Source organism: Papio anubis, chromosome 13 (genome assembly GCF_008728515.1).
Source record: "Papio anubis isolate 15944 chromosome 13, Panubis1.0, whole genome shotgun sequence".
NCBI lineage: Eukaryota > Metazoa > Chordata > Mammalia > Primates > Cercopithecidae > Papio > Papio anubis.
Genome location: NC_044988.1, coordinates 91,950,875 through 91,967,589, shown reverse-complemented (window position 1 = coordinate 91,967,589; position 16,715 = coordinate 91,950,875). Strand labels below are relative to the sequence as shown.

General features: G+C 40.2%; 1 protein-coding gene across 7 annotated transcripts in view; it reads right to left on the bottom strand.

Annotated features, from left to right (window-relative positions):
* MRRF (mitochondrial ribosome recycling factor) overlaps positions 1-16,715 on the bottom strand; it is a 65,391-nt gene that overhangs the window by 48,345 nt on the left and 331 nt on the right. For 4 of the 7 annotated variants that reach the window (XR_002517434.2, XM_003911278.4, XM_017949585.3 and 1 more), the window contains exon 2: positions 10,597-10,808. Coding sequence is in view for 6 of the 7 variants with exons in the window: in XM_003911278.4 (XP_003911327.1) it covers positions 10,597-10,808 (212 nt within the window). In the remaining variant the exon portion in view is untranslated. Of the gene's footprint in view, positions 1-10,596; positions 10,809-15,899; positions 16,364-16,406; positions 16,708-16,715 lie in introns of those variants that run through there. The other 3 variants (XM_009188146.4, XM_021927185.1, XM_017949586.2) reach the window with 3 other exon arrangements.

Here is a 16,715-nt window from a genome sequence, read left to right as displayed (position 1 = left end):
CCAGAAGATTGAGGTTGCAGTGGGCTGTGATTATACCACTGCACTCCAGCCTGGGCAAGACCCTGTCTCAAAATAAAAAACAACAAAAAAGGAGAAAATGATCAATCTACAAGCATACCAGGAGAGTTCAATATACCTTCCTTGATAACTGATAATTGAGCAAATAAAAAAACAGAAAAGTTGATCAACAAAATTAGTCAATTTGATCTAATACAATACACCCAACAATAAGAGAATATACAGTATTCTCAAGCACACTTGGACCTTCTATGAAACAACCATGTTTTACCCACAAATCAAATCTCAACAAAGACAAAATAATCTATATCATATAGAATATGTTCTCTCAACAGAGTAGAATTAAGCTAACCCCAAAACAACCATGTTTGAACAATTTTAAACACTTCTTAATAAACACTCATGGACTATACAGAAATGCATAATGGAAATGTTTAAATATTGAGAAATGACCATAATAAAAATACTGAATATCAAAAACTCAAGTCAGGCACGATGGCTGACACCTGTGATCCCAGCACTCCGGAAGGCCAAGGCGAGAGGATCACTTGAGCCCAGGAGTTCAAGGTTACAGTGAGCTATGACTGTGCCACTGCACTCCAGCCTAGGCAACAAAGCAAGATCTTGTCTCTAAAATAAATAAGTAAATAACTTCATAGGAAGCATTTAAAGTTGTATTTACACAGAAACTTCTAACCTTAATACTTTAAAAACAAAACAAAACAAAACAGGCTGGGCGTGGTGATTCATGCCTATAATTAAAGCACTTTGGGAGCCAAAGCAAGCGGATCACCCAAGGTCAAAAGTTTGAGACCAGCCTGGCCAACATGGTGAAACCCCATCTCTACTAAAAAAAAGAAAATTTCAAAAATTAGCTGGGCGTGATGGCGGGTGCCTATAGTCCCAGCTACTCGGAAGGCTGACGCAGGAGAATCGCTTGAACCCAGGAGGACGAGGCTGCAGTGAGCCAAGATCATGCCATTGCACTCCAGCCTGGGTGACAGAGGGAGACTGCAACTCAAAAAACAATAAAAAATAAAAATAAAGAAGAAAGTATTATTCACAGTGGTAAGATATGAAAACAACCAAAGTGTCTGTGGATAGAGAAATAATGTGGGTGCATGTATGTGGGGGTGTGTGTGTGTATAAAGTGGCATATTATTCAACCTTAAAAAAGGAGACCTTGCCATTTGCCATGGATGAACCCGGAGGACATTACACTAAGCAAAATAAGCCACACACAGAAAAATACTGCATGATTATACTTGTATGCGGAATCTCGGGGTGGGGGTTTGCTTGTTTGTTTTTCAGACAGGGCCTCACTCAGACTGGAGTGCAGTAGTGGGATCTCAGCTCACTACAGGCCTCAACCTCCCTGGGCTCAGGTGATTCTCTCACCTCAGCATCCTGAATAGCTGGGACTACAGGCACATGCCACCATGCCTGGCTAATTTTTGTATTTTTTTTCTTTTGTAGAGAAGAGGTTTCACCACATTGCCCAGACTGGTCTCGAACTCCTGGGCTCAAGTGACCCGCCCGCCTCAGCCTCCCAAAGTGCTGGAATTATGAGCGTGAGCGACCATGCCTAACCACAGGTGGAATCTACAAAAAAGCTGAATACACACAGAGAATAAAATAATACTTACCAGGGATCGGCAGGGTGGGGTGGTGGTGGTGGTGAGCAAAGGGAGAGATATAAGTCAAAGGATACAAAGTAGTAGATATGTAGGATGAACAAGTCTGGAGATCTAATGTACAGTATGAGGACTATAGTTAGAAATATTGTATTATACTCTGGAGTTTTTGCTAAGACAGATTTTATGTGCTTTTGCAAAGAAAAAAGGGGGTAACTATGTAAGATAATGGGTATGTTAACTTGCATGTAAGTAACCATATCACTGTATGTATATGAAAGCATCGTGTTTATAATAGAATTTTTCAAAGAAAAAAAGAAAACAGGAAAGGCCAAAAATTAATGAACTAATTGTCCAACTCAGAGGATGGAAAGAGAACAAGTACATAGGAGAAAGTAAATAACAAAGAACGGAAATCATAAAATCGCAAAAAAGACAGATCAAAAAATTAAAAACTCTTAAAATGTTTACAACTACTGTCAAGAACAATTAAGAAGAAAGTAGATGCAGATAAATAATATTAAGAAAGAAAAAATGGACATGATTATAAAAACAGTATAAATCTTAATGAGAAAAATCTAAGTAGTCTCATAATCATTAAAGAAACCAATTCTAGGATTTAAAGTCTACCTACACACACACACACACACACACACAAATGCACGCGCACACACACACACACAAATACCAGATCCATATTACTTTACAGGCAAGTTCTATCAAACACACAAGGAACTGATAATCCTGGTTTTTTACAGACCATCCCATTAGGAAAAAGAGATGCATTCCCCAACTTATACTATGAGGCTCAGATATTCTTAATACAAAAGCCAGAGAAGGATAATACTAGAAAACTATGCTCATGAAAACTAGAAAGTTACATTACAGCTAATGTCACATACCAATATAATCTAAAAAAATCCTAAATTAATACTAGCAAGCCAAATCCAACAATGTATAACACAGATTATGTATCAAGAACAAGTAGGGCTCATACCAAGAATGCAAAAGTGGTTTAACATCATAAAAACCTACTGATGTTGAGTCACATTAATAGATTAACAGAGAAAAATATGATTATCTCAGTAAATGCAGTAAGAACATTTGATTAAAGTTTAATATCCATATGAAACAAACTCCTAGCAAAATAGGGATAAAAGATATTTGCTTAAAAGAGAATACCAACAGCAAAGCAAACATAATGTTTTTCTGTTTAAAAATTTTTTAATTTTTGTGGGTACACAGTATACATATTTATGGGTTACATGAGATACTTTGATATATGCATGCAATAATAATCACATCATAGAAAATAGAATATCCATCCCCTCAAGTATTTATCCTTTGTGTAACAGACAATTCAATTATACGCTTTTAGTTAATTTTAAATGTACAATTAAATTATCACTGACTTTATTCACCCTGTTGTGCTATTAATTACTAGGTCTTCTTCATTCTTTCTAACTGTATATAATTTTTGTATCCATTAACAACCCCCAACTCCTTCCCACCCCTCCACTACCATTCCCAGCCTCTGATAACCGTCCTTCTACTCTCTATCTCCGTGAGTTCAAATGTTTTGATTTTTAGATCCACAGAATTGTTTTGATTTTTAGCTCTCACTTAAAGAACAAGTAAAGTTTGTCTTTCTGTGCCTCATTTCACTTAACGGAATGACCTCCAGTTCCATCCATGTTGTTGCAAATGACAGGATCTCATTCTTTTTTTATGGTTACATAGTATGCCATTATGTATATGTACCACATTTTCTTTATCCAGTCATCTGTTGATGGAAACTTAGGTTACTTCCAAATCTTGGCTATTGTGAACAGTGCTGCAACAAACACGAGAATACAGAAATTTCTTCAGTATACTGATTTCCTTTCTTTTGGGTATATACCCAGCAGTAAGATTGCTGGATCATATAGTAGCTCTATTCTTAGTTTTTTGAGGAACCTCCAAACTGTTCTCCACAGTGGCTGTACTAATTTACATTTCCAACAACAGTGTACATGGGTTTCCTTTTCTCTACATCTCGCCAGTATTTGTTATTGACTGACTTTTGGATAAAAGTCATTTTAACTGGGGTGAGATGATATCTCATTATAGTTGTGATTTGCATTTCTCTGATGATCAATGATGCCAGGCACGTTTTTATGTGTGTGTTTGCCATTTGTATGTCTTATTTCGAGAAATGTCTATTCAAATATTTTGCCCATTTTTAAATCAGATTATTAGATTTTTTTTCCTAGAGTTGTTTGAGCTCCTTACATATACAGTCTGGTTATTAATCCTTTATCAGATGAGTAGTTTGTAAATATTCTCTCCCATTCTGTGGGTTGTTTTTTCACTTTGTTGATTTTTTCCTTCACTGTGCAGAAGCTTTTTAACTTGATGTGATCTCACTTGTTAAAAAGTGAGATCTTTTAACAAGATCTCACTTGTTAAAAAGATCTCTCACTTGATGAGATCTCAAACAAAAAATCTCCATTTTTGCTTTGGTTGTGTGTGCTTGTGCGGTACTACTCAAGAAATCCTTGCCCACTACAATGTACTGGAGAGTTTCCCCAATGGTTTCTTGTAATAGTTTGATAGTTTGAGGTCTTAGATTTAAGTCTTTAATCCATTTTGATTTTTGTATATGACGAGAGACAGAAATCAAGTTTCATTCTTCTGCATATGGATATCCAGTTTTCTCAGCAACATTTATTGAAGAGATTGTCCTTTCCCCAATGTATGTTCTGGCACCTTTGTCAAAAAAAGAGTTCACTGTAGGTGTATGAATTTGTTTATGGGTTCTCTATTCAGTTCCACTGGTTTTTGATGTGGTTCGGCTGTGTCCTCACCCAAATCTCATCTTAAATTGTAGTTTCCATAATTCCACGTGTCGTAGGAGGGACCAGGTAGAGATAATTGAATCATGGGGTGGTTTCCCCCATCCTGTTCTTGTGACAGTGAGTTCTCAAGAGATCTGATGGTTTTATAAGCAGCTTCCCCCTTCGCTGGGCACTCATTCTCTCTCGCCCTCATGTGAATAGGTGCCTTCCACCATGATTGTAAGTTTCCTGAGGCCTCACCAGCCATGCAGAACTGTGAGTCAATTAAACTTCTTTCCTTTGTAAATTACTCAGTCTCAGGTACGTTTTTATTAGCAGTGTTTGAGAACAAACTAATACAGTAAATACTAACACACTACTGGAAGAGTGGTGTGCTGCTGTAAGGATACCTGAAAATGTGGAAGCAACTTTGGAACTGGGTAACACGCAGAGGCTAGAACAGTTCAGAGGACTCAGAAGAAGACAGGAAAATGTGGGAAAGCTTGGAACTTCCTAGAGACTTGGAGGGCTCAGAAGACAGGAAGATGTGGGAAAGTTAGGAACTTCCTAGAGACTTGTTGAATGGCTTTGATCAAAATGCTGACAGTGATATAAACGATGAACTACAGGCTGAGGTAGTCTCAGATGGAGATAAGGAATTTGTTGGGAACTGGAGCAAAGGTGACTCTTGTTGTGCTTTAGCAAAGAGACTGGTGGGTTTTTGCCCATGTTCTAGAGATCTGTGGAACTTTGAACTTGAGAGAGATGATTTGGGGTATCTGGCAGAATAAATTTCTAAGCAACAAAGCATTCAAGAGGAAGGAGAGCATAAAAGTTTGAAAAATGTGGCCAGGCACGCTGGCTTACCCCTATAATTCCAGCACTTTGGGAGGCTGAGTTGGATGGATCACGAGGTCAGGAGATCAAGACCATCCTGACCAACATGGTGAAATCCCATCTCGACTAAAAATACAAAAATTAGCTGGGTGTGGTGGCACATGCCTGTAATCCCAACCATTCAGGAGGCTGGGGCAGGAGAATCACTTGAACCAGGAAGTCAGAGGTTGCAGTGAGCTGAGATCATGCCACTGCACTCCAGCTTGGCAACAGAATGAGACTCCGTCTCAAAAAAAAAAATAAAAGTTGGAAAAATTGCAGCCTGACAATGCAAAAGAAAAGAAAAACCCATTTTTTAGAGATAAATTCAAGCTGCCTGCAGAAATCTGCATAATTTAACAAGGAGCTGAATGTTAATCACCAAGACAATGGGGCAAATGTTATGTCAGACACCTTCTACCAGTCCCTTCGATCACAGGCCTGGAGGCCTAGGAGGGAAAAATGGTTTCTTGGGCCAGATGCAGGGCCCCCCACTGCTGTGTACAGCCTTGGGACTGCATGCCAGCTGCTCCAGCCACGGCTAAAAGGGGCCAAGGTACAGTTCAGGACATTGCTTCAGAGGGTACAAGCCCCCCAGCCTTGGCAGCTTCCACATGGTGTTGGTCCTGCGGGTGCGCAAAAGACAAGAATCAAAGTTTGGGAACCTCCGCCTAGATTTCAGAGGATGTATGGAAACACCTGCATGTCTAGGCAGAAGTCTGCTGCATGGAGAACATCTGCTAAGGCAGTGCAGAAGAGAAATGTGAAGTTGGAACCCCCACACAGAGTCCCCACTGGGGCACTGCCTAGTGGAGCTGTGAGAAGAGGGCAACCATCCTCCAACCCAGAACTTGGTAGGTCTATCAACAGCTTGCACTGTGTGCCAGGAAAAGCCGTAGACACTCATTGCTAGCCTGTGAAAGCAGCCAGGAGGGGCACTGTAGCCTACAAAGTCGCAGGGGCAGAGCTGCCCAAGGCCATGGGAGCCCACCTCTTGCACCAGCATGACCTGGATGTGAGACATGGAGTCAAAGAAGATCATTTTGGAACTTTAAGGTTTAATGACTGCCCTACTGGATTTTAGACTTGCATGGAGCCTGTAGCCCCTTTGTTTTGGCCAATGTCTCCCATTTGGAATGGTTGTATTTACCCAATGTCTATACCCCCATTGTTTCTAGGATGCAACTAACTTGTTTTTGATTTTACCGGTTAGGTAGAAGGGATTTGCCTTGTCTCATATGAGACTATGGACTTTAACTTTTGAGTTAATGCTGGAATGAGTTAAGACTTTGGGAGACTGCTGGAAGGGCATGATCATGTTTTGAATTATGAGGACACGAGATTTGGGAGGGGCCAGGGGTGGAATGATATGGTTTGGCTGTGTCCCCACCCAAATCTCATCCTGAATTATAGTTCCCCACCTCTCATGGGGGAGGTGGAGATAACTGAATCATGAGGGCGGTTTTCCCCATCCTGTTTTTTTGATAGTGAGTTAGTTCTCAAGAGATCTGATGGTTTTATAAGGGGCTAATCCCTTCAGTGGGCACTTATTCTCTCTCCTGCCCCCCTGAAGAGGTGCCTTCTGCCATGATTGTAAGTTCCTGAGGCCTCCCTAGCCATGCAGAACTGCAAGTCAATTAAACCTCTTTCCTTTTTAATTTTTTTTTTTCTTTTTTTTGTGAGAGTCTTCCTTTGTCACTCAGGCTGGAGTGCAGTGGCACAATCTTAGCTCAATGCAACCTCCGCCTCCTGGGTTCAAGCAATTCTCCTGCCTCAGCCTCCCAAGTAGCTGGGATGACAGGCATGCGCCACCATGCCCGGCTAACTTTTGTATTTTTAGTAGAGACAGGGTTTTGCCACATTAGCCAGGCTGGTCTCAAACCCCTGACCTCAAGTGATCCACCCACCTTGACCTACCAAAGTGCTGGGATTACAGACATGAGCCACCGTGCCTGGCCTAAACCTTTTTCCTTTATAAATTACCCAGTCTCGGGTATTTCTTCATAGCAGCGTGAGAACGGACTAACACGGTCTACGTATCTGTTTTTATGCCCATACCATGCTGCTTTGGTTACTATAGCTCTGTGGTATAATTTGAAGTCAGGTAATATGATTTCTCCACAAACATAATTCTTAACATTAACATATAAGAAGTGTTTCCTATAAAGTCAGGAATAAAACAAAGATGCCTATTATCACCAGTCACATTTATTCAAATTATACTAAAGTTCCTAGCCAATCCAATGAAAGTGGGGGGGAGAGAAGGGAGGACAACAGGACAGGAGGGGAGAAGAATGGAAAGGGACATATGTGCAACACAACACATGTACAAGAATGCTTATACTAGCATTTTTTTTTTTTAGCTCAAAACTGGAAGCAACCCAAAAGTCTGTCAACTGTGGAATGGATATTAAATTGTGGTATATACTTTCAGTAGAATATCATTAAAAAAATAAAAATGCACAAACAACCATTATGTGCACAACATAGACATATGTCACAAATAGATTACTACCAATAGAAGTCAGAAACAAAATCCATACTGACTTAACAAAGGACAAAACTAATCTGTGGTGTTAAAGTCAATGTAGTGGGTTATGTATCCTTACAGTGGGAGAGTAACAACTCAAAGGGACATGTGGTAAGTTTCCAAAATACAAGTGACAATCTATTTATTGATTTGGGTGATGACTACATGATTGTTTTCACTTTGCGAAAATTCACTGAAGCACAAACTTATGATTTATGTACACATTTTTCTTTATATATAACTCAAAACACTAACATATATAAAAGTGACCCCCCAAAAAAAAAAGATAGGATTCCCCCAGCAATAAACCTGATTAAAGAACTACACAAGATTTTTTTTTGTTTTTTGTTTTTTTTGAGACAGGGTCTCATTCTGTCCCCCAAGCTGGAGTGGCAGCAGCATGATCATGGCTCACTGCAGCCTTGACCTACTGGGCTCAAGCAATGCTCCCACTTCAGCCTCCCGAGTAGCTGGGACCACAGGGATGCACCACCACATCTGGCTAATTTTTGTAGAGACAGGGTTTCCCCATGCTGCCCAGGCTGGTCGGAACTCCTGAGCTCAAGTAATCCAACCCCCTTGGCCTCCCAAAGTGCTGGGATTATAGGTGTGGGCCACCATTCCTAGCCTTGTGCAAGATCTGTCTGGAGAAAACTTGACACTATGATCATAAATTTCATATAGAAGAGGAGAAAGTCAAGAAGAAAAAGCATATGTGTGGTGAGGGGAAAGATTTGTATCACTAAATTGAACTTTATGACAGTAAGTCAGGCAGTATGAAATTTATTGCAGGGAGAGATAAGCAGTTCAATAAAATCAAGAGCTCAGAAACAATACCATATATATAAAGAAACTCACACAACGGGGGGACATTACAAATCTGGGAGTAAAGAGTAGGCTAATCAATAAATGATTTTAATACAACTTGTTATCCACCTGAAAAGGAAACTTCAAAAATTACCTCACATTATATTCAGAAATAAATTACCTTGCAACAGAGGGGTATTTCTTAAAGAAGACACAATTAATAAAGGACTGAAAAATATGACATTAAAACCCATTTCAACAAAAACATCATAAACAAAGTAAAAAGCAAAGAAGATACTTGTAACACATATTATTGACAAAGAATGAACATCCCTAATATAAAAGAAAGAATCGAATAAATCTAAAAGAAAAAGTCAACCAACCAACTTCTGCAGCCTCTAACGCCTCACCTCAAGCGATCCTTCCACCGCAGCCTCCTGAGTAGCTGGGACTACAGGTACAGGCCACCAGGCCCAGCTTTTTTTTTTTTTTTTTTTTTAAGAGGCAAGGTCTCATTATGTTGCCCAGACTAATCTCAAACTCCTGGCCTCAAGCAATTCCCACGCCTCAGCCTCCTGAGTAGCTGGGATTACAGGTGTGAGCCACAGCACTTAGCTTAACCAACTTTTATAGAGGCAAGCAAAGAAGACAAAACTGAATAGCCCACAAAATATGAAAAAATGCTGCTTATGCACTGTAGTCACTGTCTAGTGTACTAGAAGACTGCAATACTGTAGGCATCAAGAACTAAAGTTTCTGGTTCTGCCATTAATTATATAGGACCATTGGCAAATTTCTCACTAATTATCTCAGTTTCTTCGTTTATAAAATGGTGAGATCTGGATTAACTAGATAATTATAAGGATTTCTTCAATGGAAAATTACTTCTTCAATGGATAATTATAAGGATAAAATTAGTAAATGTATGGAAACTTTAAAAAATATAATGTAACATACAGATCAAAGGTTATTACTATTAACAGAATATAAGTCTTCTAAGCATTACCGTTCTTTCAGCAATTTGTTAATTTTCCTATTACAGAAAGGGGAAGATCTGCATGAAATCAGAAAAGAAGAGTCAGTGGGAAAATATTCAGCAGCATATATCTAGCGCCATTCTTGGGGGAGGACTCCCTAATCCACCACTGCAAATTGCTGGTGTGACTGACAATTTTCTATCACTCATTCTTTCATTCAACAAAATTTGTCAAAAATACTATATCCAGGCCCTGTTAGGTGCTACATAAGAACAATATAGAACCTACCTTCATCAGGTCCAGCATAGAAGGCAGAAAAATGATAATCAATCTTACATTTAATTAATTAATCACTGCTGTTTTAAGTGCATCAGAGGTAAAATAACAGAATGCACGAGTGCAGTTAACAGGGGACTTGACCTAGTCTTAGAGGTCAGGGAAGGCTTCCCAGAGGAAGTAGCATTTAAGCTGAGACCTGCAGTACATCAAAGTCTCATTCTTGGATGACACAAGCCATTAAGATCATCCATCTAAATCCATGACTCTAATACCCACTTCACCCAACAACCTTCTGGTCTTAATTATACTTCCAACATGTATCTTCCTATATGGAGACAATATATTGATCCCTGCTACAAGCATTCTGGCTCGCTTGGCACTTATACCTCTAACTCTAAATCTAAAAGAAAGAAATTAGGCATTTTCTGAGCTACTAAGAAAACAAATGAGGCAGCATGGTAATAAGAAAACAGGCACTGGGTTGTAACACCATCTCTGCCACTGTAACCTTTTAAGTTAATCAAATGAAATAGCTGAGGCCCCATTTCCTCATGTTAGCAAGGGGAGAAATTCAGTACATCTGAGATACCTGCCAGCTATAATTCAAGGGCCAAATTTAAGAAAGGGGTGAAGTAGGAGAGAACATCACATGTCTCTACCTTTGGCTTTCTTGGTAGCGAAATGGCGGACTGGTACAGCTGAATAGGCCACGTACTGCCTATGGCCATGCTGTCTTTCATGCACTGTCTTCAGTGTAACTTCTGAAACGGGTTTGATAGAGGCTGCAAGATAATTGCGAAAGGAAGGGTGGAACATGCGGAAGCACTTTAATCCCAAGGCCATGACTGAAGACGATCCTTGGAAACATCCACTAAAAAGAATAAGACAAAAAGCAGATCTAAGTAAAAGAGACCGTATTGCAACTTCAGATAATTCGTACTAATTATCAAGCAATTCCTATAAACTGAGCTAAGTACTAGACAATTTAAATACATTATCTCTAATCCTTTTCCCAACTGCCCTAGAAGAAAGTATTATTTGCCTCATTTTACAGAATGAAGAAACTAAGGCTTACAGAGATTTAAGTAACTTCCCCACTTTGGACTCCAAACCCCAAGTTCTTTCCACTGCACCAAAATGCCCATTAAGCAAATATGCAGCAGACTAAAATTTTAATGATTCTAATTAAACCCTTATATGAGAAAAGCACAAAATCTTGATAAAGTTTAAAGAGAGAAGGCAGAGCACTAGAAGAGGACTTTAAATAAGAAAACCATCTCAACAGGCATAAAATGACTGGAAAAATTCACACGACAGCATTTAATTAAAATTTTCTTTGGTTCCTTACGCACTGATTACCAATTAGGATGCCCTTTAATGTGAGTCTAAAGCATGATTGAGGTTTGAGGTCTTCCATGGTATAAAACTAGAGCTCTGGAAAATGCCACTCTCTACTGTGTTAACACAAGTTACGCATTCTACATCTGAGGTCTTTGACCATGGAAAGATGCCATTGCCTACAACTACCTCAGGATATAACACAGCCCTAGCTAACTGACAAATATATCATTAATAGCTTCTGCCAGTAATGTTGCTATGGCTCAGCTAAAAATTAAGAACAATTAGTATCAAATATCTGGAAGCTGCTTCCTTTGAGTAACAGTCCCACATCTTATGTTTTTTAAAAAATCCCACCCTAAAATTTTGATCCAACATAATGGAATGAATAACATGGGCTTTGCTGTCAGGAAGACCTGGAAGCCAATCCTAGCTCCATTACTGACTAAATACTCCTGAATATTTCTGCTCGTTGATTTCTTCAACTGTAAAATGGGAATAATTGTACTCATTTCTTAGGGTTGGGAATAATTAATGAGGTTATGCAAGTAAAGCCCTTGACACAGTACCTAGCAAACAGCAGAAGCCCCCCAAAATAATACCTGTTGAAAGCTATCACCTTTTCTTTCAAACTTTTTAAAAAATATTATCTTTATTATCTTTTGAGACTGAGTCTCACTCTGTTGCCCACGATGGAGTGCAGTGGCGCAATCTTGGCTCCCAGCAACCTCCACCTCCTGGGTTCAAGCAATTCTCATGCCTCAGCCTCCCAAGTAGCTGGGATTACAGGCACACACCACCATACCCAGCTAATTTTTTTGTATTTTTAGTAGAGACGGGGTTTCACCATGTTACCCAGGCTGGTCGTGAACTCCTGAGCTCAGGAAATCCACCCGCCTTGGCCTCCCAAAGTGCTAGGATTACAGGCGTAAGCCACTATGCCGGGCCTCAAAAACTATTATGTCAGGGTCAGACACAATAAAGAAACCTTGTATGTTAATAATGATGTACAAAATAGCCTACAATTAGACCTGGATGTAAATTTCAACTTTAGGCAATTTACTCTTCTGAACATCACTTTCCTCATCAATGATAAAAATAACTTTGAACTTAAAATAAAATGAAATAATGAATACATGTAAACAACTAACATAGTGCCAGGAATATAGCAGCTTAATAAATGATGGCTATTATTTTTAAAGCAAATGAGTAGCACAAAGACAAATAACTTCTCTTGATGGAATTTTTAATAGTAAGGGATACTAGAAGTTAGTGATCAGTGTATGAAGTCTATAAAAACAGATTTGATGAAAAAAGGAATATTTTTCTTCTTTATTAGTATCAATAGCTACTATTAATTGAGGTCAAGTTTGGACTGTTTGCTTTACCCATATTATTTCATTTAATTCTCTCAATAATGCCACAAAGAACATATAATAATCCCCATTTTACAGACGTTGAAACTGAGGTTCAGAGAGATTAAGTCACTGTCCAAGGACATGGAGCTAATAGCCAAGCTCTATTTTAGCAGAACTGTTCACAGAGGTTTGGCTCAGAGTGAAGTTTCTATATCTAGGTTTTTCCCTAATAAAACCAATGCCTAATTCATACTTACAACCAAATATGGCTGTAGAATAATGAGTAGTTTTTTATTTTAGTCTACAGGATCTCAATCTGGCTGCTCCATTTAAGATAGGTTTCCTGGTGTTCCTGTTGCAGGTCATAATACCAACTCACAAAGCAACAGGAAATCAAAATGGGTTAGAAATAAACAACCTTTGACAGAAAACGCAGCACCCAAAAGCAGACCCAGTACACGTGAACCGGAAGACAACTCTATAAATAAACCACATTGCTGAAACGCGTAAGGCGTAGATTTTAATTGCGCAGAAGTCAGAAAATTTCAAAGTGGAAGTTCAATAAAGGCAGTCCTTTAGGTCCTTTACCTTAAGGGTGTACAAATTAACATTCTGTTCAGCACAGATAAAAGAATTAAAGTTGAAGAAAAATTTGTTGAGATCCCAAGTATTCGCCAACAAAATTAAGCTATACATAGAAGCAATGTGGGGAAGTGTCTGAGCTCTGGATGCAGTCTGGAACCGGAATCTCAACTCCTCCACTTACTAGCTGTGTGACCTTGGGGAGGTCATTTAGCCTCTCTGAGCTACAGCTTCCACATCATCATCATAGTGATATTAATGAGGCTTTAAAAAGATAACAATAATGACAACAATACCTAACATTTATATAACAATGACTACGTGACAGAAACTATTCTAAGTGGCTTACACACGTTAACTCATTTGAGCCTCATGATAACCCTGAAGTACTATGATTATTCCCACTTTACAGATAAGAAAACAGAAGCAAAAATCTGCCTAAGATTTGAATTCAGGCAATCCAGCTCCAGAGTCTATGTTGTTAACTGCTATACTATGCATATAAAACACTCAGCATGGCTGGGAACAGTGGTGGGTGCCCATAGTCCGAGTTATTTGGGATGCTAAGGAAGGAGGATCACTTGAGACCAGGAGTCCAAGGCCAGCCTTGGCAACATAGTGAGACCTAATCCCTTAAAAACAGCAACAAGCCGGGCGCGGTGGCTCACACCTGTAATCCCAGCACTTTGGGAGGCCGAGGTGGGCAGATCACGAGGTCAGGGGATCAAGACCATCCTGGCTGACACAGTGAAACCCTGTCTCTACTAAAAATACAAAAAAAAATACAAAAAAAAAAATTAGCCAGGCATGGTGACGGGTGCCTGTAGTCCCAGCTACTTGGAGGGCTGAGGCAGGAGAATGGCGTGAACCCGGGAGGTGGAGCTTGCAGTGAGCCGAGACCGTGCCACTGCACTCCAGCCTGGGTGACAGAGCAAGACTCCGTCTCAGAAAACAAAAAACAAACAAAAAACACCAGCAACAAAACACATACACACAGTACAATGCCTGGCATCCGGTAGGTACACAATAAATTGTAGCTATTATAACAGTATTCCGACTATTAATTTTTTTTTTTTTTTTTTTTTGAGACAGAGCCTCGCGCTCTGTCACCCAGGCTGGACAGCAGTGGTGCGATCTCTGCTCACTGCAACCTATGCCTTGCGGGTTCAGGCAATTCTCCTGCCTCAACCTCCTGAGTAGGTAGGACTACAGGCACCCGCCACCACGTCCAGTTAACTTTTGTATTTTTTAAGTAGAGATGCGGTTTCACCTTTTGGCCAGGCTGGTCTCGAACTTCCAACCTCAGGTGATCTGCCCGCCTCGGCCTCTAAAAGTGCTGGGATTATAGGCATGAGTCACCGCGCCTGGCCTGAATTTTTTTTTTTTTTTTTTTTTTTTTTTTTTTTTTGAGACACAGCCTCACTCTGTCGCCCAGGCTGGAGTGCAGTGGTGTGATCTCGGCTCACTGCCACCTCTGCCTCCAGGGTTCAAGCGATTCTCCTGACTCAGCCTCCCAAGCAGCTGGGATTACAGCCGCCTGCCACAACACCCAGCTAATTTTTGTATTTTTAGTGGAGACGGGGTTTCACCATGTTAGCCAGGATGGTCTCAATCCCCTGACCTCGTGATCCACCTGCCTGGGCCTCCCAATGTGCTGAGATTACAGACTGAAACATTTCTGTTAACTACTTGAAGCACGCATTCTTTTTCCAAAGTTGAGGATCTCAAAAGATTTCCCTGTTCTTCACAGAAGGTTCATTTTAATTTTGGCTAGATGACCAACCCAAAGTCCTGGCTTATCCAGTCCCAGCAACTCCTTTCAATCCAGCTGTATACTAGCTTATAACATAAGCACTTTTATGAGTGTGCATATACACAGGCCCTTGTATATAAAATACTTTCACATGTATCATCTTATTTGGTTCTCATAATAACTAAACAGTGTTAATCACCACCGGTATTTTACAAAATAAGAAAAGTGATCTTTCACTTCTCCAGTGCTCCCCCTGCTCCAGAGTCTTCAAACATGCCATTGAATCTCCTTGACGATCTTCCCTCACTTCTTTAACTGTTTGTCTCCGCTTTTATTTCAGATTTCAGCTTAACCATCACTTCCTCAGAGGACGGCTTCCTTGGCCATCTCCTACGGCCCAACTAGGTCAAGTGTCCTGTAGTCTGCTTTCACAACACCCTTAACTTCATCATAGCACTTAATTTTTAACCAAAAGCCAATATTTATGTAATTATTTGATTAATTCCCTCCATATGACTATAAGCACTACAAGGACTAATCTATGATTTTCTTGTTCACTGCTGTATCCCCAGTACCTAGTACACTGCCAGAACACAGAAGACACTGTGAATGTGATGAATACATCAGTGAAAGTCCAGAAAGATTAATTCCTTGTCTAGGGTCAACCAGAATAGGATTGGAATCTACCCTTACTATGGTAGGTTCTGGGCTTCCCAGCGTTGCCTTCACTGTCTCTTGGTTTGCCACACTTTTGCTTAGAGATAGTAGAGCATGTTCTTCTCTAAATGCAGTGCCAGGTAAACAAAGGTACTTGTAGTACCTGACTATACACAGAATCATCATGCACCTGGCACGGCCAAAGAAAGAATGAGACAGGTGCAGAAAGGGCTTTTGCCTAAGAGTTAAGACATCTGGATTCCAATATGCCTACCTTATCACTCCCTGCCATCTGTCATTTAGATTCATAATCACAAGTATTCAAAAAGCATTTGCGGCAGCTCTACCAGTGACTTGTGACTTGTACCAAGTGATTTCTCCTAGATTTTGTTTCAACCATAAAATGAAGGGGTCAGATCAGGTTTTCATTCTTTCCAACTATAAAGCTTTCCAAAATTGGGGGAAATGCAATCGTGTGGTTTGAAACAAAAAAAGGCACTAAACTTAGAGAAAACTCTGAAAGAAGTCTTGGTTCCAGCACTTCCTAGACACGTGACCTTAAATCGGTCAAACTCTCAGGACCTCCGTCTCATCTGTAAAACGTAAATAACAATACTATTTGTCAGGGTTATGTAAATGGAGAAGGGCTACTGAAATGACAGTTGCTTTGCCACTGGGTGGCACAGAGTAGTAGTTAAAAGTTCAGGCTTAAGAGTCGGATAGACCTAGGTCTGAATTTAAGCGCCCTCACTTTCTGACCGCGTGACCCTGCTAAAATTACCTATTTGAGCTTCCATTTCTTCATTATGGGAGGTAATAATATCTACTCCCACGGGATTGTCCTGAACCTCAAACGTTCCCGTCAAGTGTGAGGCTACTCTTTAGTAAGTTCCTCCAGCAGCCCCTAAATTCCTAGCTGGTAAAAGGAACCCCGCCCCCACCCCATGAGACTCGCTCCGATGCTACAGGTCCCGCCCTCAACCTTAAAGGTCAAGCTGGACTCGAACGGGTCGGGCACGGTAGTCTGGTCCCCTGAGGTCCCCCAGAGGTCCCTGAGTAAGGGTCTCTGGCACTCAGACCACACGCGCAC